The following is a 24998-nucleotide window of genomic DNA, read 5'->3' on the forward strand; positions in this document are numbered from 1 at the left end:
TAACTTGCTCACAAAGATTCGTCTAAACTCAACCACAGAACCCACTGCTCTAGCTTTGAGATGCTTTAAGACGGTTATCCAGACCTTGGTATCTCTCAGAAATCTACAGTTTTGCTTTGGTTCATTTCAATAAGGTATTCTGAGTTCTTGATTGCTTGGTTCAGGTATATTGGGAGCAAAAATGTCGACTATTCTGGGTTTCCAGGTCCACAAACACCCCTTAAATCCAAAACACCCTTAAATCCCATAGATATCTGAAGTCGAGCGTCTTTCCATGCTTGGTGCCATGCCCATATTAGGACCTCTGGTTCTACCCTGATTTTCCCTACAACAACATTGAATGGTATTTTCAAAAACTGACATCCTGTCGCATCCTGTGGTAACTTCCTCATTTGACCTCTTAAGGCTCATTTATGCTCGACATTAAATACAGATATGGATGAAGCCTTCTCTCCAAACTCTACGATCATTTCCATTTTTGTGCACGTTCTCTGACAGTTTATGGATACGGATGAAATGGAGCAGTACCACCGGAAGCCGCGGGGGCAGTGTAGCCAATAGTTGACGCGAGACACAATGCCAATTTCTCTTATTTATAATATTAGTGAAAAGAATTCTCCGTCCACGTCACTAAGTATTTAATGGACTCACAGGCACCACAGTATGATGCATCTTTTGTCTATTTTCTATTTGGTATATTTTTATGACCTCCTCCACTGTCGCCATAGTTGTTGTCAGAAACATTTGACTCTGGAGTGCCCCAACGTAAAGGATGCATGGAACTATGTGGACAGTGATGGTTACATCGTTTAAAACAGATGTGATCTTTTTCGTACGCAAAGGGAGTATAAATGAGCCTTTAGTGTCACTGGATACTCTGAATTATGATGTTGTTTAGCAGTCAAAATACATACACGCTACAAGCAATCTAGTGCTCCTGTGCACTGAAATGACGTATGAAAGTAAGTCTACTTTATACCAACCCAAGCTACTGAATGTGCAGCCTAAAACAGCCAAAGCCTCTTAACTACCACATTTGACAAAGCTGGCTGTTTGTGACAGGGGTTTTGGTGATGTTGCCAGGCTTATGATGTCAATTCATTCAGTTCAATTAAGTGTTAGTTTGCATGTAGCGGTAGTTGAGGTCTTAATGACCTCATAATTTAGAGGATCTGGTGACTTTTTTTACCACTTTAGAAAGCACCATTCATTTTTGTCATAACGAAGTTTAGACCCAGATTTCCTTATCGGAGCATGGCGATGACTACAGAATGATGACAACTTTAGAGGTCTGTAGACTCCGGGTCAAAGCTCGATATCTCTATGGCCAAAATGAATACAGTTTTCAAAAAATCGCCTCTATCGTGCCCTGCGGTAAATAAAAATGTTCAGAACCTTATGTGTTTTGTCCTGTGTGCATGTTTCTTTCATGTATCACTGGATCCTCTGAATTACAAGATTCACAAAGAATCATAATACTAATATTGCTACAAGCCAGCTAATGCTGCGGTGTATCAATTTGACATCACTAAGCTACATGAAAGTAAGGCTTGTCAAAATCTCCTACCGTAACACATATTTATGTGTACTGCCATTCATAAAACCTCTAGGTAGGACATTTTGATAAAAATACCAGCAGCATTAAAACTACGAAGCTGAAGTCAGCTTCTCATTCGAATTTTCCGTTCCACCTTAACTACTGTACTATTTAAGGTGGGAAATTCAAACTATGTCTTTATCAGACAATAGTACAATAGTATCATTAAAAGAATAATTAGCATAATTATAATGAGTCTGTACTGAATTAACATTAAAAACACAATAAAACATTTAGAACACTGGTCAGCCTTCTTCAAGGATAACCAGAAGAATATTAAAAGAGGTGAAAGCAACTTTTAGTCTGGTCTTGTTGAGCAGTGCAAGTCAGCTTGTAGGGCTACCACACTTCTAAAGTGTGCTGGTTTGCACATTTTTTTAAAGGAGGCTGCCATGATATCAATTCAGCAGCATTAGCTTAGGTCTATGAAGGAATATTCATATTTTTCTTTAACGACCTCATAATTCAAAGGATCCAGTGATATTTGAGAGAAAAATATTCGCAGGACAAACACATATCAGCTTTGGAACATTTCTGAATACCACAGGATACGAGAGAGGCAATTCATTTTCCATTCATTTTCTCATAGAGAAATTCCTTTTAGACCCAGAGTTCCTTGTACGGGCATAAGAGCATGGTTATGACTACAAAATGATGACACAATTTCAGTGGTCCATGGTAACTTTCAGGCTTCCATTCCTTATTCTCATAACTACCTAACTTTTTCTGCAACCGACGTCCAAGCAATGCCCAGCTTGGTCATTAAAGTCCAGATGATGCTCTCCTGAAAGTCAAAGCAAAAAGCCCACTAAAACAAAAATCTCACCAAAAGATCATTTTCTTTTCCCCATTTTCTGTCCATCTGACCACCGCTGTCAGTCAATCCCCCTGTCCTTCTCATCTTCCCTCTGAGAGGCAGCCCCATTACTCTTCATTTGGACAAGAAAAAGGAAGGTAAATAGGCCCTAAATGGAAGCAGAATACGTTGGCAAGAGCAGGAGCTCCTCTGAGACTATGGAGAGCGGTTCAAACACGGCTTGCAGTCCATGACTCGTCTCGCCAAACCCCCAGGTGGCCCATCCTTCTGACTCTTCTTTCTTAGTCCCTTGCTTCGCCACTCCATCTGCCAATCGTTTTGTTTAATCTTACTCACTCCTAGCTGTCTGTCAAGTTGAAGCTATTAATTCTGGTTGCCGGTGTCCCCTGCCCACCCACCCCAATCGACTGAAATTGAACAGATCCACAGTCTCTTCCTCTCCATTTGCCATTCTGCTTGGAAAGAGGGATTTTGTCTCTGCATGTAATTGACACAATCAGGATATTAAAAGCTTTTTTCTCCCTTTCTCTGTACAAAGAGTGCAGACCCTGACACTTCGTTTCCACCATGCATATGTGTGATGTGGTAAAACACATTCGAGTCATTTCAATGATGCAAACTTCAGTTTTCTAGTCTGGTTCTGATCTTCAAAGTGTCCATATCTGCCTGCATGCCTGCATGAATTGCCTAAGATTAGCCCAAATGCACTGTCTATGATGAATGCAGGCTTGTCGGCCATGGATGCTTTCTTCAGCCATTAAGGGTGCAGCTGACAGATGTTGGTACTGCGTGACAGAAACATAAAGTTCTGTGCTAACTGGCAGAACTGATGCACAAATGCAATGAATGAGTAAGACCAGATTTGGAAATTAACAATCAGACCCAGAAATGATTAAAATCAGACCTGAGAACGATCAAGATTGGACCTGGCAATGATCCAGATCGGACCTTAGAATTGAGATCTTACCCAAGAGTGATCAAGATCTAGAATAGTCAGGATTAGACCTGGAATGATCAAGATTAGATGCAGGAAGTATTGAAATAAACACTGGAAATGATTGAACCCAGGAATGATCAAGATCAGACACAAGAATGAACAACACTAGTCCCAGGAATGATCAGAATCAGACCTGGGAATGATCAAGATCTGCAACAATCAGGATCAGACCCAGGAACACTTAGGATTGGACCTGGGAATGATCAAGATCAGACCTGGGAATGATCCAGATCTGGAATGGTCAAGATCAGACCCAGGAACAATTAAGAATGGACCCAGGAATATCCAAGATCAGTTACAGGAATGATCAAGATTAGATCTGTGGATTATCAAGATTTGACCTAAGAATGATCAAGATTAGACATGTGAATGATCAAGATCAGACCCAGGAACAATTAAGACAGGACCTAGAAAAATTCAAAATCAGTTACAGGAATGATCAAGATTAGATCTGTGGATTATCAAGATTGGACCTGGGAATGATCCAGATCAGACATGGGAATGATCATGATCAGACCCAGGAACAATTAAGACTGCACCCAAAAAAATCAAGATCAGTTACAGAAATTATCAAGATTAGATCATGGATTATCAAGATTGGACCTTGGAATTATCAAGTTTGAACACAGGAATGAACAAGACTAGATCCAGGAATGATCAAGATTTGCAATGATTACAAGTAGCCCCAGGAATTACCAAAGTCAGACCCAGGCATGATCAAGATTGGACCCAGGAATGATCATACTAGTAATATTAGACTTTCCTGGAACATCTTCAGTGTTCCTCACAGTTTGACCAGACAGTAGCTTTCAATACACAGTTAATTAACTCCCATTTTAACCCAGAAAATTAAAATGCTCTCAGCTCTTATTCATGTTCAAGGCACATTAATTAGCTGTTATACACAATCAACATAACTCATTTCAATGCAAAACTTAATTCTCACTTTTTGCTGAACTTCTCTTTGAGTCACTTAACAAATGGTCAGATTTCACAGTCATGAATATAATTAACACAGCACATAGAGTCACATACAAAGTCCTCTACAAAAGCAGACTGCATTTGGCAAAGACATAGGAAAATACAGCAATAGAATTTTCTAATTGGGCCAGCATTGTGTCAAAATACAACCAGGCCTCTATGACAGAATTCTGCAAATACAGAGTACAGATTAATGACCATACACGTGACTATGCATATAAAGAATGTAGATGCTGGCTCATTGGATAAAGAAAGCCCATGTCAAGTGACCACTAGAAATAAAAGCATATATAATGTAGTCCACAGAATACATTGCTAAATTTTATAAACATTTCATGGCTCCTGCTAGCATGATCATCAAACTCCACTTCTGGAATACATTCAGTAAACAAAGCAAATGATCAGATGACACTCTCTCCCCAACAAACACTATCTACCATCATACACATGCACGCATTCATCATCATATGTAGCCTATGATCTGTCTGTCTGCTCAATGTCTGTCTTGAAATATTTGTCCAAACCCAACCGGACCCAACTGCTCACATCAGGTTTGGACAAGTTTGGACGTCATTTCCTAAATATATGCTAGTCATTGGTCAGGTTCAGATTTCACATTCAGGTTCTCATAGTCCCTGTATTTCAACCAGCTTTAGCTGATCGCCTTTCTTTATACTTTCATTGCCTTAAAACACCTTTTAATCTGGCATACTGGGATCCCCCACTCATGTTTTGACCAAATTTGCCTCTGAGGTCAATGAAGCCCAAATAAAACAGCAAAAAAGACATTTACAAGTAAGCTGTTTGGCCAACATTTGTTATGTGCTCAAAATGTTATATGAAATATGTCAAGAAGTAGAGATTCTGAGGAGCATCTGAAGACCATCAGCACAGCATGAGAGCAGCACATTATGGAAAGCCTATCTACGGTAGTATGGTTTGGGATGCAGTGCTTGATCAATAAATTTGTTAAAGCAGAATTCAAACCTAAATTCGGAGAGCTGATTATTTTATTATGTCATTCTATATGTTGTATAATTAAGTAATTTAACTGTCATTAGAAATATCAGGTTTTATTTTGTACTTTGGGTGATGACTGGTTCTGATCAGTTTCTGAGAGAGCGTTCTCAAGCTTGGCCAGTTTTGGACCCAGAACTTGACGATGTGAAGTGATCAGGATGTATTTGGGTTCGGACCAAATTTCAGGCCCAAGAAAAGCCAGTCTAAAGTTGTGGCAGTGGTGCTCTCAAGTGGTGTAATCGTCCAAGTGTTCACACTTTTGTTGGGAGACTGATCCTCGGTGATGCCATTGCCCTCTGTGGCCGGGTGGGCAAGAGAGTATAGTTGGTCCCACTCTCTCTAGGTGGGTGGCGTGACCCAGTGTGATGCACGTAACAGAATTTGCAGTTAGTGTTCTCCTCCAAGCATGGTCAGTGACACTGCTTTAGCAGCAGTTTGAAAAAATGTGGTGGAGCATTATGTGTCTTGGAAGAAGTACATGCTAACTTTCACTCTTCTAACTTGGTGGCATCTTATGATAGAGGGAGGCCTAGTTAGTGGGTGGGATCAGCCTCTAAATTAAGGAAAATGTTGGGTTAAAAACTGGATATAAGATGTTCTTACAAACCTGTATGAAAATAATGTTTCTTGTTATCTACATTGTAGTGCACATCAGTAAAGGCAGAGGTCATTTGATCCCAGATCAGCTGTAAAGTCCATCAGCGGTTGGCCCACTGCACTGGCACAGAATCAAAGCTGCACTCAGTTCTAATGATGAGCTGTACCAGCTGGACACTTGGGGACATGACCAGACACACACATACACATCAGCATATAAACTAGAGCTCCACAATAAATCTGCACAAAAAAAACATTAAATTTACTCACATGCGTGGATGTAATTAGATTAGTGGGAATGTAGCATCAGAACCAACAAAGTTGGCTGGGCTTTGATGGGCTTGAACTGCATGGACAGTGAGTAAGTAAACCGTTCAACTAAAGAGGCAATTACAAAGCATACACAGCTCAAAAACACTCCATCACAAACTACTAGCCTGTAAATATACCTTAAACATGATGATTGTTCTTATCCCCACCGTGTGAATTAAAGCAATGATGGCCACTGTTACAACAAATGTGCATCACCATAAGCAGCTTTTTTAAGAAATATACACATATTAATCTATTTTGCAAGCCTGTATAGAAGCTGTTCATCCTTACAGTGCACAAAAACTGTACTCACAGTTCTGATGTACAGTTGTGTGCAAAAGTTTGTGCACCCCCTGGTCAAATGACGCGTTAACACATCCTTTACAGAGAACACATTTTAATGTCTACCTAAAATGTAACCTCTGCAAAGGTTAGAGCACACTTTATATTTTATGTTTTGTTTTTTTTTTTAAACTAAATGTGAAACATGTAGCAAAAGAACACAGAATAAACTGCTGTGGATCTACTGGCACCTGGACACATAAGACCATGACCGCATACGCTCATACAGACACACAACAATCCAGACAGAATAGATCCTTCTAACAATAGGACGGCCCGTGGGCATTGTGTGCTTTCTCTAATTACAAATGAATAGAAACACACAGGGAGAAGCTGCACGTGAATTAAAGCAGCCCTGCAGCGTGCTCGGATTGAGATGTGAAGAATGTGTGTATGTGTGCATGCACAGCTGTCGTTCTGTCCGCCGCGCTTTCCTCTCTGGGGTAATTATACTGATTGGAAGCTGATTAGAGTGTCCACGCAGCCACCACACATACAAACACGGTGCATTCCCCGCTATTCCTTGTCGCTTTATTGCTTCAGACATGTGAAAAGTTGGATGTTCCTCTCGCTTAGTGAACGGGGGGAATCTTTCCAGCGTGTCCGACTCACCTGTCTTCTTTCCCCTCTCATCTCCCTGTGATCAAACATTTCACCTGTTGCTCAACAGCGAGGGGCCTGTAACATGCAGACTGTGTGCTCTACATTTTGATGTGTAGCAGGGAGGTCAGAGGCAAGTGGAAGAGTAATGGTGTTGTAACCAGGGCCCGAATTGATTTAAGTTCAATTCCCTGTGACACCGCGACCCAAAATATTGCTATGCTAATATCCGATATTTCCACCACACTGTAAAAAACTACTTAAAATGATATTATCTGTTGAAACACGTCTATTTGATTTTATTATCTCGATATTTTGCAACATAAACAGCATTTTTTTGTTCTTACAATCTCAAAAAGAGAAATATTACATATAATGGCAAGATTTAAGATGATTTCACTTGCTTAGACACCATTTTTGCTGTGTTGGTAAATCAAAGTAGGTGCTTAATTCTAATAATTTCTTCCACAGTGTTTTGCAAAACTGCTTACCTCCAAAATGGTACAAAGTTTTTTTTCTAGCTAATTTTGGACAATTTCTTCGACAGCGTTTAAAAAAAAATAGACTTTGAGAATGAAGTCATAATATTTCAAGAATAAAGTTGTAATATTTCAATAATGATGTCATGAAGTTACAAGAATAAACTGTAATTGTAGTGGGGCTGCCATAATGCGTTGGGGCCTTGGTTGCTGTAGTCATGACGACAAAGATGACAAGGGTGCTGGAGTTCCACTCCTTCAAGATCAATCATTTTGATTATCTTGTACTAATAACAATCCGGTTCTGATGTGCTAGGAGACAGAGTATTTCATTAATGGTGAAAGAGATACGAATGTATAACTGTACCAACTCCTCAACGTCCTTCATTTTAACTCTAGGAAGTTGCTACCTTCCTTTTTAAAACCCTTCAGACATAATATTGGAACTTTCCTGGTAATATTCCACTTTAATGATGGAATTCTACGAATTTATTCTTGAAATATTATGACGTTTTTCTCGAGATATTACGATTTTATTCTATTATATTATTAAGTCTATTGTTTTTATTTTTCTTTAACAGTAGCCCTAAAACGCCGTCATACAATTTCTGTTGGTTCATCAGTTTTCACATTATGCAAAACCTGTAAAAGGTTATGTAATGAGGAGAGACCACCACTCTGATCTTCTTACAGGGCTCTAAAGACCACTGCGCCTATTTAGCAAATTGCAACAGCCATTTTTTTAATGACGAAAAAGAAGTTTGTGATGGTGCAAAAATCAGCAATCATGCCTATATGCGGAGACCTTCTGAACTTCTTTAGGAGCATGTCTAAAGCTGCAATAGGCTCTCTGGGCAAACGCTGTCAGTAGACACACACAAGTGTCGATTACGTGGCTGGCAAGAAAGATGAAAGATAAAAGATAGCGCCTAAATATCTCTTCGTGGTGTGTGCGAGTTTATTCCTATCTCCCGAGGCGTGCAGGGCGCCCCTGACTGTTTTCGGATTATTAGTAAACAGTGGGCCGTCTCTGTGATTACCACACGGCCTTCAATCTCTGTGCACTAGCTCACTTTGAAGTTGGGGTCACCATTCAGTTAGCTCCAGAAAATGGCAAAGCTTTTTTTTTAATTAAGCTGGAAGCAAAGACCCCCCCGAAAAGCTATAGAAACATCAATGATAACGTGAGTCATTGGGCAACTCTGAGGCCAGCGGTGGGGAAACCGCCAAACAAAGTATGCTGATCACAAACTACAGTGACAGGAACAAGCCTGGAGCGACATGGGCCAGAAAACACATCATTTTCCTGAAAATACTCCCCGGCTAGTACACTTCCTCTCAAATTCATTTCACATGACCAAGCTCCATAAGAATCCTGTTTTAGTATCAGAGTCCATTTTTACATCTAAATGCATTCACCAGAGTCTAAAACAGGGGTGCCCAGTCCTGGTCCTGGAGATCTACCACCTGCAGAGTTTAGCTCCAACCTGATCCAGTTAATGAAGGCCTTGAGGAGCATCTGACAATTAGGCCCAATCCCATTTCTTATTTTTACCCCTACACCTCAAATGGAGCAGCAGATACATTCTGGTTTTTCAGGCATCAGTACTTCTGGACTGTTTAAGGTGGAATGGGAAATTTAGCTAGCTTCCAAGACATCAGCATACTACTAGCGATTTTTTATGCTTGTTATGAAGAAAAGGACCATAACACATTCAAATGACAATAAACTAAGGTAATCCAATAGGTATGGAAGCATTTGTGGGTTTCTTTGGTCTCTTGTTCAGCCATCTTGCCGATTTTTCTTTTTTTTCCTCTTAACGCTCTGTTTGGACTGAGCCTTGGAAAAACCTGTTTTGGGGGGCCATGTTGCCCTAACACTTCATCCTATTCCTCTATCTCAACAAGAATCGGGACACCCTAACCCTAGGAATGGAGGGCTAAAGGCTAAGTGGTAGGGGCAAGGGGTGAAATGGGATTGAGCCTTAGAGTCAGGTGTGGAGGACCTGAACTCTCCACAGTGGTAGATCTCCAGGACAAGGTCTGAGCCCCCTTGGCTTAAAAAGTGAATAATGCTAACTGTTCAGCACATTTATTCCAAAATACTATTTTAGGATCAGAGCATGTTTTATCATCTAATTGTATTTACTAGAACCTAAAAGGTAAAAGTTCAGCACATTTATTCCGAGAACTGGCCAAAATCCACCAAATGATTTTGAAATCATGAAAAGTCCAACCACAATAAGCAGGTTAGTCCCACCGGTGCACCAATCAATAGATCTTTAATGCAGCAGCGGCTAGCTCTGCAGCAAAGCAGCATTAAATAGTTGAGACATAGCGCTAATAGTGCTCCTATGGTCCACTCAGTATCTTCCATGCTAAGGATCATTTTCTAGCCCATTTTCAATCCCATTTTCTACACAAAGATGGACCACAGTTTATGGTCATTTTGTCCATGACTGAATGATGCTCATCAGAAACCTTCTGACATGGTTTGGTGTGGCTGAAGGAACTTGTTATTCAACGGAGACAGAAGGTGAAAACAGCCTCATTACAGATTGACCGCAACTTGAGAATGGTGTGGTGATGGATTTTTCTGGAAGGTCTATATCTCCATGGTAGAGCTGTTGGAGGAACGCAGCTGGCTTGCATCTTCAAAGACTTGAGGCTCTTCGCATTAACACTGAAGCTTGTTTCCTCAAAAGAAAAAACTAAGAACAAATGGCCTAAAATTCAGAAATGAAAGTGCCCAAAGAGAAATATCTAGATGCTAGTGAAGCTTGTTTATTAAAGATTGCTTAACAAAAAAGCAGAACATCATAAAATCAAAGAATGTCATATGAGAAGACTAGCATCGTCTTCAAGCTGCCTGAAAATATGGCATCCGGTAGCAGTGGGGTATTTTTGATGTCTTTTTTGTAAACACTTCTTTGCTGAAACTCCAAAAAGCAGCAGGTTGCTTAGATGACAGTCAGGCACCATTCAGTTAGCAAAATATTTTTTTACTTCAGCGATTTCCTGGAGTCCAGGTTTGCCAGCAGGTGCTGTGCAGGTCTTCTTTGTGTTCTGATGCATGAAAAACAATCAAGGATTTTTGACTTGAAAGTTCTGCACAGAACCTCGGTCCTGCATTCATTTGACGCTGTTGTAGAAAAGTTACGAGGCCAGACCGAGTTTCCTGGAAGGCCTTATCTAGTCACTTGATCTGAACTGTGATCTCCTGATATAAGCTGTTTTTTTAGAAGAACTAAATATAGTCCAGACTGAAGATTAGACAGTTGCAGAGGGAGAGTTCCTTATCTTTTCCACTGCTGCTTGAACCTTGAAGTATTATGTAAATTAGGTGTTTTAATTTCCTGTGATGTGTCATTTCACGCAATAGAAGCCAAGGCAGCACCACTAGAAGCATGATAGAGGACTTTGAGATTGAGTTTGAAATGTTGAAATGTTGATAGGTCATTCTGAGAAGGGCTTCAACCTCTAGATCAGTCCATTTGTCCATTTTGACCACTGAGCTACACAATTTGCCACTTGATAATTCCAAAAAAATTGTATTGTCAAAATGGAGGTCATCAGTTTTATGTCATCTGTGATGCTTTCTTTTGACTAAATGGTTACATTCCATGCATGTTTTGAAATGCTGGACCGTGGAAAAGTCTAGAACAAGAACTAAAGAGGTTCCTGAAACTACTTGGAAATCAGCCCTGGTTCTGTTAATGAAAAAGTTCTGAGTTCCTGAAAAAGTTGGCAGAAAAGAGCCTATAGTGTCTTCCTTATGTCTTCCTTATTGCATGAGGAACAACAAGAAATAACATTCACTGGATGAAGAGCGGTCAAATTTGGTCAAACCTGCTCAGCCTTTGCAACAGAGTGATTGTTTTTAAGCACAGTGAGATTTACAATATGTTTGCGTACCACCATGGGACAAGAACGCCTCAATCAAGTCATACTATTGCACTGTCAGGAGACCACCACAAGAAATAGAAACCTGGATGCTGCAGCTTAAAGATTCATCCAGCAAAACCACAGCCTTAAGGAGAAATATGTTGCTTCTGACGGCCTTGGTGAGGAACCGCCACCTCCAAATAATGGTAACTATATATACACAATATATATCTATGCAAACCAGTCAGGTAAAGATACCTACAGTAGCCTGCATAGCCTGCATTCACAATAATATCTGAATCACACCCACCACCAATAAAGAATGTAGGAATCTAAGGGCTACAGGCTACCGCACACTAGACATGTCGGGAAATAGTGACCAGACACACTTCCTTTGTGCTAAGACTCTCTGCCGGTACAGCACGGAGCTTCCCGTCTGGTGTGCGGTAGCCTTTAGCTGGCTGCAGTAGTCTTTCTATGCTTTCTTCTTTGGACAGGTAAGTAGGACGGCGTTTTAGGGGCACTGTTAAAAAAATAAAAATAATAGACTTTGAGAATAAAGTCGTAATATTTTGAGAATAAAGTTGCATTTTTAATATAAAATCATAATATTCCGAGAATAAAGTCATATTTTGAAAATAGTTGTAAAGTTACAAGAATAAACTTGCGATATTTCGAGGATAAAGTAGGCTAATTGGCTGCCGTAACACGTGGGGCTTTGGTTGCTGTAGTCACAACAAAGATGCCGAGCACGTTAGAGTTCTGCTCCTTTGGAATTGATCATTTTGATTATCATCTCATTGTCTTCTGTGAAACTACATGCCCTCTTCGAAAGTCACAGAGATGTAACCACCAGTAGGCTTGTAGACGTCACTGCCTGAGTTCTCCTTCAACAAAACAGAGAGTTTCCTCCGAGTCCGTCTGGCTCTTTATTCTAAATAAACAGTTTCTTGAACAGCCATTTCAGCCATTTTTTATACTAATAACAGGCTGGTGCTGATGTGTCAGGAGAGACCAGGAGACTGAGTATTTATTTATAGGAGAAATCGATACTCTGCCAACTCCTCAATGTCCCTCGTTTTAACACAAGGAGGTTGCTACCTTCTTTTTGCAAACCCTTTGGCTGTAATATTGTGGCTTTCCTGGTAATATCCCACTTAATGTCGTAATTCTACGACTTTATTATCGAAATATTATGACATTCTCAAAATATTACGATTTTATTCTCAAAACATAATGAATTTATTCTCAAAATGTTGCAACTTTACTCATAAAATGTCATACCATACGACTTTTTATCTCAAGATATCATGACGTTATTCTTAAAATACTATGACTTTATTCTCAAAATATCATACCATACAACTTTTTCTCAAAATATTATGACTTTATTCTCAAAACATCACACCATATGGCTTTTATCTCAAAATATTACGACTTTATTCTCTAAGTGTACTATTTTTAATTTTTTTAAAAAAAATGTAAAACGTTGTAGGTAAGACCGAAACATAAGACGTAAGGTCTTCACTGCCCTCTGAGTTGAGGCATCTCATGGTTCCCAAGAGAATCTATAATGTTAGTGACAACTTTCTTTTGTATATAAATGTTATAAAAAATAAAAATTATAATTAAAAAATTCAGACTCATCCTTCTGTAATTATCCAGTTATCTACCTTGAGACTTAGTCACCATTAATTCTCAGTCAATTCAGAATAATTTATAGATCAACAGAATTGCTCTTCTTTCTGGACACGTGAAATCTTTTCATTTTTTTACAGTTTCCTAATAATTGAAATGGACTAGGACTGGCCTACATGTTATGTTACCAAATAGATTTTGAACAATTGAAAACACTGATTCCAAACACGTGAACGGTACTGTACACATCCACACATACACACACACAGGTTACATGGAAAGATGCATAACACAGTCATTACGTGTGAATAGTGTCCAGTGTGCCAGCATGCCTCCAGTGGACTAGAACAGTGTGATCTCTTAGAACCCTAGGAACTCTGCCAAGCTAGAAAACTGACACCACTGTCACATACCGGAGTCCATAAACTCAAGCAACAGGTGCTGCATCCCTCCCTCTTTAAACCTCCCTTTCACAGCTCTCCCTCAATGCTTTGTCTATCATTGCTACACCCCCCGACGCCTCAACTACTACCAAACCATCCCCACTGCGGGGGACCAAAACAAACTCAGCAGGGGGGCCGGCTGACTCTGGAGCTAAATTTGTCAGTGGGACGCTAGTGTGTGAATGCTCGCTCCAAGAATGGGCGGATGTTCAGGGGAAAGCGGGGAGGGGGGCTTGAGTTTAGAATACAAACAGAGTCAGACAGACACTGACAGCTATTCCCAAAATTGGAGGGACGAAACTCACAAAAACAAAAAAGAAGCCAAAGTCACGAGTCTTGGCTCATTGTATATATGAGCTATTAGTGCTTTTGAGCCAGAGGAGTTCATGATCGCAGTTTGGCACCGGAACCCTGCTAGGCCTCCAAACATTTAATCACAATTTAGCTTTCCAGGCACAACTTGAAAAGTCATTGAATATCCTTCCATTCTAGGTGTCTGAATACGTTGTATCTGGCACAATCTCATGAAAAGAAAGATTGCACAAGTGCTTTTGGAGTGATGCCACAGAAAGTCCACCTTTGGTTCCCAAAAGAACATTTCAATAGATGTTTTTTGGTAATGGGATAGGTTCATTAGGGAACAATGAGTGGTTCTTCTATGGCAGGGATGTCCAATCTTAGGCGCAAAGGGCCGATGTGCTGGCAAGTTTTCGTTCCAACAAACCGGTGTGTACGTGATCAGCTGTTTAAAGACTGAGATCGACTGATTAAAGAAGTAGAATCAGGTGTGCTTCTGCTTGATTGGAAAGAAAACTGGCAGCTCCTGTTCTATGGCATTGCTCCAAAGAACCTTTTCGGAACCCTTAATTTTTAAGAGTGCAGTTGCTCTTCTGCAGTCCAGTCAACGTCGCATAACGTTGGTCCGTTGCTGATGGATTTGGTCCAAACTTCTCAGAGCTCACCTGAGAAGCCTTTAGTCTCAAGTCCTCCCATGGATCATGATTTCACTGTAGAATTCAGTGAACCAGATGTGATCAGTTGTGTGCACCATGCAAGCCATATTAAGGCAAATCAGCAAAAATGGGGGGGCTGATTGTGGTTTCATTTTGCTACATGTCCTTATTACTGTCCACACTGCATTTCACTTTGCGGTCATTGCTGTCATAAGACCTTGTATCTCCAAAATGGTAACTTAGGAAAAGGAAAAAATGCCTTTAAGATATGTTAATGCAGTTCAACCACTAGTAGCCATCATGGGTTCGATCACCAGCGATGCCACAGCCATCCGTTACTGGTAGACCAAGAGAGCATAACTGTTTTTGGTCTCTCTGGGTGGGTTGGATGGTCCTCCCTCTCCCTCCATCACTCAGGGTGATGCTAGCCGTCTGTTAGCTGACTTAACAGAATTAACAGTTAGCATTCTCCTTCAAGCACATTGACCTGTCCAAGGTTTGCGTTAGCAGCAATTCGGAGGAAGCTCATGCTAGCCTTCATCCTCCCAGCTTAGTGGCATCATGTGGGGATCAGATTTAGATAGGGTGCAGAATTGGACGTGACTAAATTGGGGTAGAAATCAAAAGCATAAATTCAATATCAATTATGAAGGTGCAGACGTCCGTACTACATTTGTGTTAATAAGCAGAAGCGGAGATATTTGATTGTGAAAGAGAAAAAAAAACATTCTTTATAGTTTTTCCACTTCGTCATTTCTTGACATTAACAGATGCAGAAAAATGTTGAAAAAGCAGCTCAGACCTGTTGATATGGAATTTAAATAGAATCTATATGTAAGTAATTGCGTACCTTAGTATGGTATTGAATATGTAATTACATTTGAACAATGCAGCAAAATAAAAGTAACAACTCGACTACTAAGGGTTAATTTTTTTTTACTTTTTTAAAGTTTTACTGCATAATTCCTTGAAATGCAATGGTGTTTTTAAATGGCGTAAAAAAATAATGCTATGCGATAACCTATTTTATGATAGGTGTCCTGCTGAACCTGACATTACAATGCTGCCTCATGCTGAGCTACTGAAGAAACACATTCACACACATTCACACAGAGGGGAGAGGCTGCGTGTTTAGGTTTTGCATGGGCTACACATTCCTCAACGTCACATGCGTGTAAATGTAAACTGTAATACACTGTGGCCGGCTCTTCTGATCTTGACCACATCTGTGTCTGTACAATGCTCATGATGCTGGCTCGTTCCATCAAGATCTCTGGTCACGTCCGGTACCAATGGGACTCCTGTGGTCACTCATTGCTAGGCTGGATAGTTACTGGGGTGAGGAAAAAGTGGTCAGTCTCCTCAGATGTGGCTGAATAAGGCTTTCAGAGAATGGTGAAGGACATGAGCCTCATGGGAACCAGACAGAAACCACACAAACACGAAATGTCTGATCAAAATGGTCCGTAACAGAGATTATACAGAGATGACAGGTTCATAGAGATGAATAGATCCAATAATTCTACCGATACACGTTTACGTAGCACTCCTTCTTCGTGTTTCTCTAGACTGGGAGGTTATTACTGGAGTAGAAGCTGGAGGTTTCTGACACGGTCTTGGACATGCTTCTGGAGGAAGAGCCATTAGATGTCACCTCCATTGAAGGGCTGTGGACGGGCGAGCCCCGCTTGGCTCCCGCCTTGGCACCATCCTCGGCCGAAGGCAGCACAGCTGAGACGGTGGTCTCCACGCGGCTGGCCTTGTACACACTGGTCTGGGTCTGCAGGTAGCGAGTGGACTTCAGCTCCAGGCCTTCGTATGAGCTGGCGGTCACACATGGACACCAGCGGAAAGCTTGTTTGAACCCGGCACGAAACCTAAAAAAAAAAAAGAAAAAAGCAGATTTTGTCAGTAATCTGATCAACGTGTTTACATGCACTTGAGTAATCAGATGATGGGGAAACTCCAGGTCTACATGAGTCAGGCAGATTTCTGCTTTGCAACCAGCCAATAAACTCACATATTTCCAGTATAGCAGTCTGTTTTTGCACATGCGCAGACTGAGAAATTCGAAAGAAATCAGAGTAAGAGTTTACATGCATTACTGAGCTAAAATCCAGCTCTCTTTAATCAGATTTCTAGATCTAGATCTAGAGTATGGTGTTTACATGACCATTTGAATAATCAGATAACTGCAGAAATCCGATTATGATCAGATTATTGAGTGCATGTAAACACACTCACTGATTTAATGCCTTGAAAACTGTACACTGTGTTTACTTACTAGGTGACCATAGAACAGGTGGTTCTGATGCTTTTGAGCAGGAAAATCACCAAGCTGTACCAGATAGTATCATCAAATGTGAACTGTGACAAAGTGAGTCGCTTGATACACGTAGCCTACTGTTAATAAGTTTTACCTACTTACTTAGTAAAGTCCAGCATTTTTTAAAGAAAGAAACGGTCAGATCAGTATCAACATCATTAAAGTGAAAGTGGCACTGTGTATCTCTAACATAATTCACAGTAGTTGCTGGATTTTAACCGAATAATACGTCTAACAGATCTTCAGAACAGTTTTTTCCTCTCCAAAATTAGCTTTCTGAAGATACAAGTGATGATACGAAGGACAGATGCGCCTAACGAGATGAGTAGGTGAGGAAAGAAGTGTGAAAAAGTGTGTGAGAGAGCAAGAGAGACAGTTTTAGAGTGTGTGGAAAATGAGCTGATGACAGTGAGTGCTAGACCGTACTTGAAAAGTAGAAGTACAGGGAAGGAGAGAGAGCTCCCACAGCTTTCAGTAATTTTTTGTTGAACAGGATTTTTATAGCAACATCCTCTTTCTGCTGCTGCAGTATCGACGCCAGACAGCGAGCATTTTTTCCTGTGCCACATCTCAACAACGCTGTGCAACGGTCAGATAGCACCCTTCACCAGTTTAACTTCCGAGCAAAATGGCCATAAAATAGAAGTTATTTATTTTTCAGCATCAAAAAAAGCAGAAAACAGATGTTTCTGAGCAAGAAAACAATTAATTTTGTACATTTTGCAGTATTTTAATTTCTCTCTTCACTCCATGTCCAAAAAATTCTTCTCTGCTGCTACTCTTCTGGGAAGGCTTTACACTATATGTTGGAACATTGCTGTGAGGATTTGATTGCATTCAGCCACGAGAGCATTAATGAGGTCAGGTACTGATGTTAAATGATCATAAACAACTCATCCCAAAGGTACTGAATGGAGCTCCATCACTCCAGCAGTTCCACAGCCCAATGCTGGACCCTCCAGCCAGCGTTCGTCATTGTGCATAATGACTTTAGGCTCATCTGCAGCAGCTCCAAAATGTCTCATTTTATTGGTCAAACTGTTTTGTGGCTGCTTGTGCACATCGGAATGCTTGTATTAGCAGTGGGAGCTCCTAGAAGGTGATTATTCAAATACACCACTTTTGTACTGTTAAAACAGACAATAAAGTTATTCAATAAAGTAAAAAAGGTTTTTGGCCAAAATAAAATTCTCAGGCTACTGTGAAATGTAAGAATTTTTACTAACTTTATTTAATATTTTTGTGTATTTTGTGTACTTTTAAAATAATTATGTGGTAAAATTTCATAAGGAATTTTCTCAAAATGGTTTTCCAAAGAATCATAATCTTATTGAACTGTTAGGAGGTCAGCGAGATTTACACCCCCTCTTAAATATTCAAATTAAAAATATTTATACTGATTGATAGTTTTCCATTTTTCTTGAAAACACCTCCAAAGTTCAGTCTTAGAAGTTGGTTGTATTTCCTGCTTCTCACAATTCTCACAATGATTTTTTTGTCTGTTTCCTTTTCTCAGTGAGGCTTTTTGACAGGTACACATCCTTTCAGACCCATAGCGTTGAACTGTCTTTTCACAGTGAAGGGATGACTGTTTTCAGATCTGAAGCAAGAGTGGAGATTAATTTTCTCCTCTCTCTTATAGATGAAAGCTTAAGTGCTGTTTATCTGACAGTGTTGGTGGTCTACCAGGTCTTCCAGGTGGTTGTTAGGAGCCCCATTTTTTCTATATTTTTACTCATTACTCATTGATTTTCCTCTTCCTTATGCAAGTCTTTCTCAGTACTTGCTGCAAGTCTCAAGAGATCCTTATATTTTTGCTTTCTGTGGTCTATGTGTTTGTGACATACCTGTCATTGAGGCAGCAGTAGATGATGGGGTTGTACATGGTGGAGCTCATTGCGAGCCACATGATGGCCAGGTACACCTGCTGGATGAAGGGTCTCTCGAAGAGCGAGGGAAAGAACTGGTGGAGGAGGAAGTAGACATGGTACGGCAGCCAGCAGAACGCGAACGTGCACACCACTACAATCATCATCTTCACCACCTGCAGACCAGGAGAGATGGGTCAGCATACCTGTGTCAGAAGATGGTAGTAACCGCTTCCATTTACTCCGTTTTATTGTATTTTGGATGGATATGTGTCCTTTTCAAAAATGGCCACAATTCTGAGTTTATGGGTTTAATTTCATTTTGTTTATTGGTTTAACTCTTGGCTCACATCTCTCGCTTTTGGTGCTTTAGTGTTTTATTTTTGGCCCAAAGGAACAAGACATGTGTAGACCCAAAACTTCAGTTCTGACAGACGCTGTATTTACTAAGAAGCTCCTCTGCACTACAAGGAACTTGGCATTTGAGAAGTTTCTACACAAAACTTTTACTTGAGTATGGATTTAGACCACTTTACCCACCTCTGCTTTGAAAGACAGAGCGAGAGAGTCACTGCTAATGAGGAGTGTAGGAAGTGCTATAAAAGATCCAAAAGAAGAAGCAAGAGAGCAAAATAGTGTTAAAGAGAGTTGAGAATGAGATCGAGGCCCCCAAACAGAGCAGAAAGGAGTGTTGGAAAGAAAAGATGATACAGCATGAAAAAGAAAGTCTGAACAAGCAGTAGAACTGCAGAGAGAAGGAAGTGTGAATAGAGATGAAAGCAGAGAGCTGTTCTGGTTGGCTGAGAGTTTCATAGGGAATATTTCACAGCATGAAACTGCATGAAATTCCCAATGCACATGTTTCTCCCAATGTGACCTCACATGAGGTCTCAGAGAGCGAACAATCTCAAATGAACGGCATTCCATATAGGCAGTGTTTTCTGGAATACCTTCAGCATGACTGAACCATTAACCATAATCTGTCACTTCATCAGAGAAGAAAATACTTTGGAAAGGAAAACAATGAATGAACTTGCTTTTTACTAAAGCCCTATTCGGCTTGGATTAGTTTATTATCTGTTATACATTTTTACACATAAAACTCTTGCAGCCAGATATAAATAACATGATGGCAGGTAAGGCGAGCTTCTAGTGGGTTGTATTTTCTACAATCACAGAAATCTAAGAGATGATGATATTGTGCATATGTGAAAATTAATTAATGCTTTATACATATAGCTGCCATGTGAACTGCCCCTCTAATAAATCTGGCTTATGTTCTTTATCCTCCTGCTAATGATCTTCCAGTGTAGAGAGGATGGATATGAAGTTCCACCACCCAGACCAAGTAAATGGTTGACAGAGACTTCCAAAGCAGCCATCACTTTGCGATGTTTAAGATGGACACCTGCACTTGGAGGCTAAATACGTTAAGTAGCAGCAGTCAAAAAACATTTTTTTCCAACACGAGGTGATATCTGCCTAGAAAATCACAGAAATGTGGACTAGAATTATCAGATGACTACTAAGTTGGGTGAAAAACTTAGGTAACTCTGCCTGTAATCTTCTCAGAAGAAAATGACAACAAATGTGAGTTACTCAAAGCTAACATTTATCTAACCAGCTGCAGTAACTAGCCAGCTAATGCTAACAGCTGTTTAAACAGCTGCTTGTGCCAGCGTTTAAAATGATCAGATGACTGCTGAGCTGGGTAAAAAACAACTGCCTCTGCCTGTAATCGTCTCAGGAGAGGAGGGACGAAACACCAACATGGCGGATCCAGACAGAAATAAACTCACACAGTAGCAGCTGTTAAAAGAGGAACTAAACTCAGGCTCCCATTCAGATTTATTCTCGTCCAAATTAGGCTTTGTTCTAAATTAAATCTAACTTTTATCTTAGCCCTTATCCTGTCCAAATGTGTTTATTAGGTTTATAAGGAGCTAGTCAGCTAAACACCTTGTTAACTAGCTTGGTATATGCATAGTATAGGCTAACTTGTGGTTTGGTTTTAGCTAGCTAGCTCAGTCGCTTTCAAAGCTGCCCAAACGTTTTACCCAACAGAACTTTTAATAATACCTGTGGTAAATGTCCTTACTCAGCCCTTAAAATATCTACTTTTTTGTCATTTAATGTGTAAATGGAGCTAGCTAGCTCGCTGGCTTTGTTTGGGCATGGTGTAGACTAACGTGTGGCCTGTTGGTGATTAGCATGCAAAGATTTAAAGCCAAATTTACAAAGTTACTTGTTCATTTACAGTTTTTTTCTTCTGCCTCATGTGGTAATCTTTTACTCAAGCCTTGTAAGGTTCCGATTGATCAGATTGGATGTACATAGAGCTTGCAAACCTACTAGCTAGTTGGCTTGGAATATGGCATGCTAAATGGACATGCTAACTCCTGTCTCAGTAGTTAGCAGGCTATGTTAATTTTAAAGCTGCTTTTTATTTCAGGTCACTATCAAGAGTTCCATCACCTCCAAATTTCTGATTTAAATCTTCTGCTGAAAAAATTATAGAAAGCCATTAAAAATTACTACTGGTTCCTGGTGGAGTACCAATAGTCAGTGATGGTATTTTGTGTTTTCCTAATGGGTTGATATTACCGTGTAAAGGGTTCTAATTGGGTAGTAGGTGCTCTGGGACTGATACCAGACGCCTTTGATGGTTTCCTAATGGGATCTAAAAGTGTTCTGCAGGAAACTAGTGGTCTCTATAATAAATATAAAGTAAATAATAAGCCAATTCGCATCAGAAAGCAAAAGCATCAGGTTTTAATTGTTCTAATGGTATTTGTGTGTGTGTGTTCCCATAGACCTTTCGCTTAGCGGCAAGTTGCTCCTGGTAGCGTCCAGAGGAGTCTCCGGGGATTTCGCCGGCCCACAGGTTTAGTCCCACCACCAGGTATGCCCAGCCCATCACCAACAGAGGCAGGAAGTAGATCAGGATGGCCACACATACATAGTAACTACAGAGAAAGAGAGAGAGAAAACCAGAACGAACGTCAGAGAGACAAAAAACAGTGAGAAAAAAATGAGGATAATGCATTTAGTTACTTATACCAATTAATGTGTTTTTGTAGAACCATATGTCCAAGAAAAGCAGCATTTAGGAACCTTTATTATGAAGAGTATGTGGGCCCACACTTCAATTACTCATAACTGCATAACATATATTAGTTTACCATATAATATACAGTAGTTACAAACGATAATCTTAAGTCTTAAGATCATGAATGCAATAATAAGCTTGCAGAGGTTAATACCATAGATAACTATGTTTCTGTCCATCCTTCCACTGTAAGAAGACAAGTCAGCGCTATGGGTCTGAAAGGATGTGTAGCTGTCAAGAAGAACCTCACTGAGAAAAGGAGACGGACACACCAAACAAAGAAGCTGAACAATGGACTGACCACCCCAGAGTCCAGACCTCAATATCACTGAATGTGTTTGATTACTTCAGAAAATGATCAACCAACTTCTAAGACTAAACTTTGAAGGTGTGTCTGCAGATTTCTTTGAGAAACTGAAAGTGAGTATCCTGAAAAGAGTGGAATTTGTAATGAAGGTAAAGAGTGGACACAGTGAATATTAAAAAATCTGACATTATGTTTAGATGAGGCTTCTTTATAATCTCCATTAAATATTTGTTTCTGCTGAAAAATCAATGATTGGGCCATTTTGACTGGAAATTAAGACTTAACGACATTCTCTGACTTTTGCACAGTACTATTTTGATACAGACACTTCATAGTTCTGTTTGTTTTAATGTCAAGAAAATGATAAACATGCAAACGTTGCAAGATGATTTTTCTGGCTGCAAAACAAATAGAAAATTTTCATCAGATTCGTATCATAATAAAATATCTTCTCTTCTTCTTACAAACACATATATAGTAAGGATTGAAAGCTTAGAGGCTGCACTTTTGACTTTCTCTACTTCTTAAAATGTGGTGTTTTTTATTTAAATAATACAATTATTATCAAATTATACCACTGCCAATAACGGCAACTTACATAGGTCTTTTAAAGTTGCATCAGTTCCTGACTAGGGTTTTATTCCTTTTGGTGACATTTCTGCTCCCTCAGTTCTATATAAATTCTCTTTTAAAGCACTGCTGGTGTCCTTAAGTCTCTCTGGAGTAAATCCTGTCGGCTCCAGTTCACTGGAGCCACCCTCAGACGAAGATGATGCTTGTCTTGCAGCTGACCGTGACTGCGGATCAAAACCAGGACCACACATGCACAAGACCAACAGTCACAATAACGGGTTCCTCCAGCACTTGGTTTCAATAATACTGGAAATCTACATTGTGTAGATTTGGTCCTGGTGAGCCACATCGCGACTCAGTTACATGTTCCTCCTGCCCAAACACATCTGATTACACACGAGAAGTGACCTTCAAACGCCTGAGTCAGGTCTGTCTGAGAAGGGGAAGAACTAAGGCTGGCTTTATTTTTATTTGAAACTTGCATGCAACATTAGTTGCTTGAGACCTACATGAGACTAAATTGCAATTGCCCTTGAGTTGGATGTAAAGTGTCCTGCAACTCATTTGAAACTTGCCTGCAACAGTTGCAAGTGTGCCACAAGCAGTTTCATGAAACAACCAATCCAAATGCTGAAAAGGCATCATGTGATCATGTTGACCGACATTGTTTCAAATGATTGATTTCACTGAATCAGTGGGCAAGAAAATAGAACAGAAGATGGTTTACTGGGTCGTTGAAAAGCAGCTCCTCCAGATTAACTTAACAAAGGTTGGTAGCTTTTCATTTTGTTGGCTTTCTGAGCCATGACAACAAAGACGATGCTAACATTTCTGTAACCAGCTGCGTTAACTAGTCAGGTAATGCTAACAGCTATTTGTGCTACTGTTTCCTGTTATTTAGCCTCCTGATTTTAAACAGAAGAACCATAGACAGATAGATTATTAAATAAATAACAGATACACCAAACAGCCTTAACATTAAAACCACCTCCTTGTTTCTACAATCAATGTGTGTGTTTACATGCACTCAATAATCCGATCATAATCGGACTTCTGCAGTTATCTGATTATTCAAGTGGTCATGTAAACAGCATACTCTGATTTCTTAGATTGGAAATATTAGTATAAGGGCTAAGATAAAAGTTAGATTTAATTTAGAACAAAGCCTAATTTAGAACAAAGCCTAAAAGGTCTAGAAATCTAATTAAGAAATCCGATAAAGAGAGCTAGATTTTAGCCCAGTAATCAGATTTTTCAGTGCATGTAAACTCTTACTCTGATTTCTTTCAGGTTTCTCAGTCTGCGCATGTGCAAAACAGAAATCGGATTACTGCCTGACTCATGTAAATCCAGAGTTTCCTCATTATCAGGTTACTCAAGTGCATGTTAACGTGTTAATCGGATTACTGACAAAAGCTGATTTTCTACAGTTATTAGATTATTAAGCGCATGTTAGCACTCATTGTCCATTTTATCAGCTCCACTTACCTTATAAGAGCACTTTGTAGTTCTATAGTTACAGAGTGTAGTCCATCTGTTTCTCCATATACTCTGTTAACCCCCTTTTAACTTGTCAAGTTGCATGGAAATAATGTTGCATGCAAAGACCACCCACGACTGGATTTGGACACTGCTGGTCTGATATGATACAGTTGACAGTTCATTTAAATGCTGTTAATTGATTTCATGTTTAAGATGAGTAACAAATAATCCAATGGATTTCCAAAATCCATTTTTTCCTCCAACATCTGGTTTTATGTACCAAGAACAGTCTTAATTCATTTTAAATGACCACCTTTCAGCCTCACTTAAAAATCAAACAGGCTGTTTTTTACAGTGCCTTTTAGACTGATACATGTAAATGAGCTCTGATCTGATTGGGTGCCCTGTATTGCGCTTCACTCTAAAAAACAGTCCAACCTAAAACTTGTTAAAAAATTTTTTCACTTTTTGCCTAATTTTAAAGCACATTAAAGGTTCATAATGAACCGACCAACAGAAATGGCCGAAAATAACTTGGAAAAAAATCCTGTTCCATTAACTTCCATTCAAAGTAACGAAGGTTTTTTCCTTCGCCTGTAAAGCTACCTTTTTGGAGTTCCGACAGAAACAATATGGAACTGTATCCGACTCCCATTATGCCAATCTATTCCC

The 24998-nt window shown here is 39.8% G+C and overlaps 1 protein-coding gene across 1 annotated transcript in view; it reads right to left on the bottom strand.

Annotated features, from left to right (window-relative positions):
* Positions 1-15651: 15651 nt before the first annotated feature.
* Positions 15652-24998, bottom strand: part of tacr1a (tachykinin receptor 1a) — a 45570-nt gene continuing 36223 nt past the window's right edge. The window contains exons 3-5 of the mRNA XM_036599105.1: positions 21671-21821; positions 18835-19031; positions 15652-16538 (exon numbers count right to left, since the gene is read on the bottom strand). Coding sequence (XP_036454998.1) covers positions 16226-16538; positions 18835-19031; positions 21671-21821 — 661 coding nt within the window. The 3' untranslated portion in view covers positions 15652-16225. The remainder of the gene's footprint in view (positions 16539-18834; positions 19032-21670; positions 21822-24998) is intronic.

The sequence above is a fragment of the Colossoma macropomum genome, unplaced genomic scaffold, assembly GCF_904425465.1.
Source record: "Colossoma macropomum unplaced genomic scaffold, Colossoma_macropomum, whole genome shotgun sequence".
Taxonomy (NCBI): Eukaryota; Metazoa; Chordata; class Actinopteri; order Characiformes; family Serrasalmidae; genus Colossoma; species Colossoma macropomum.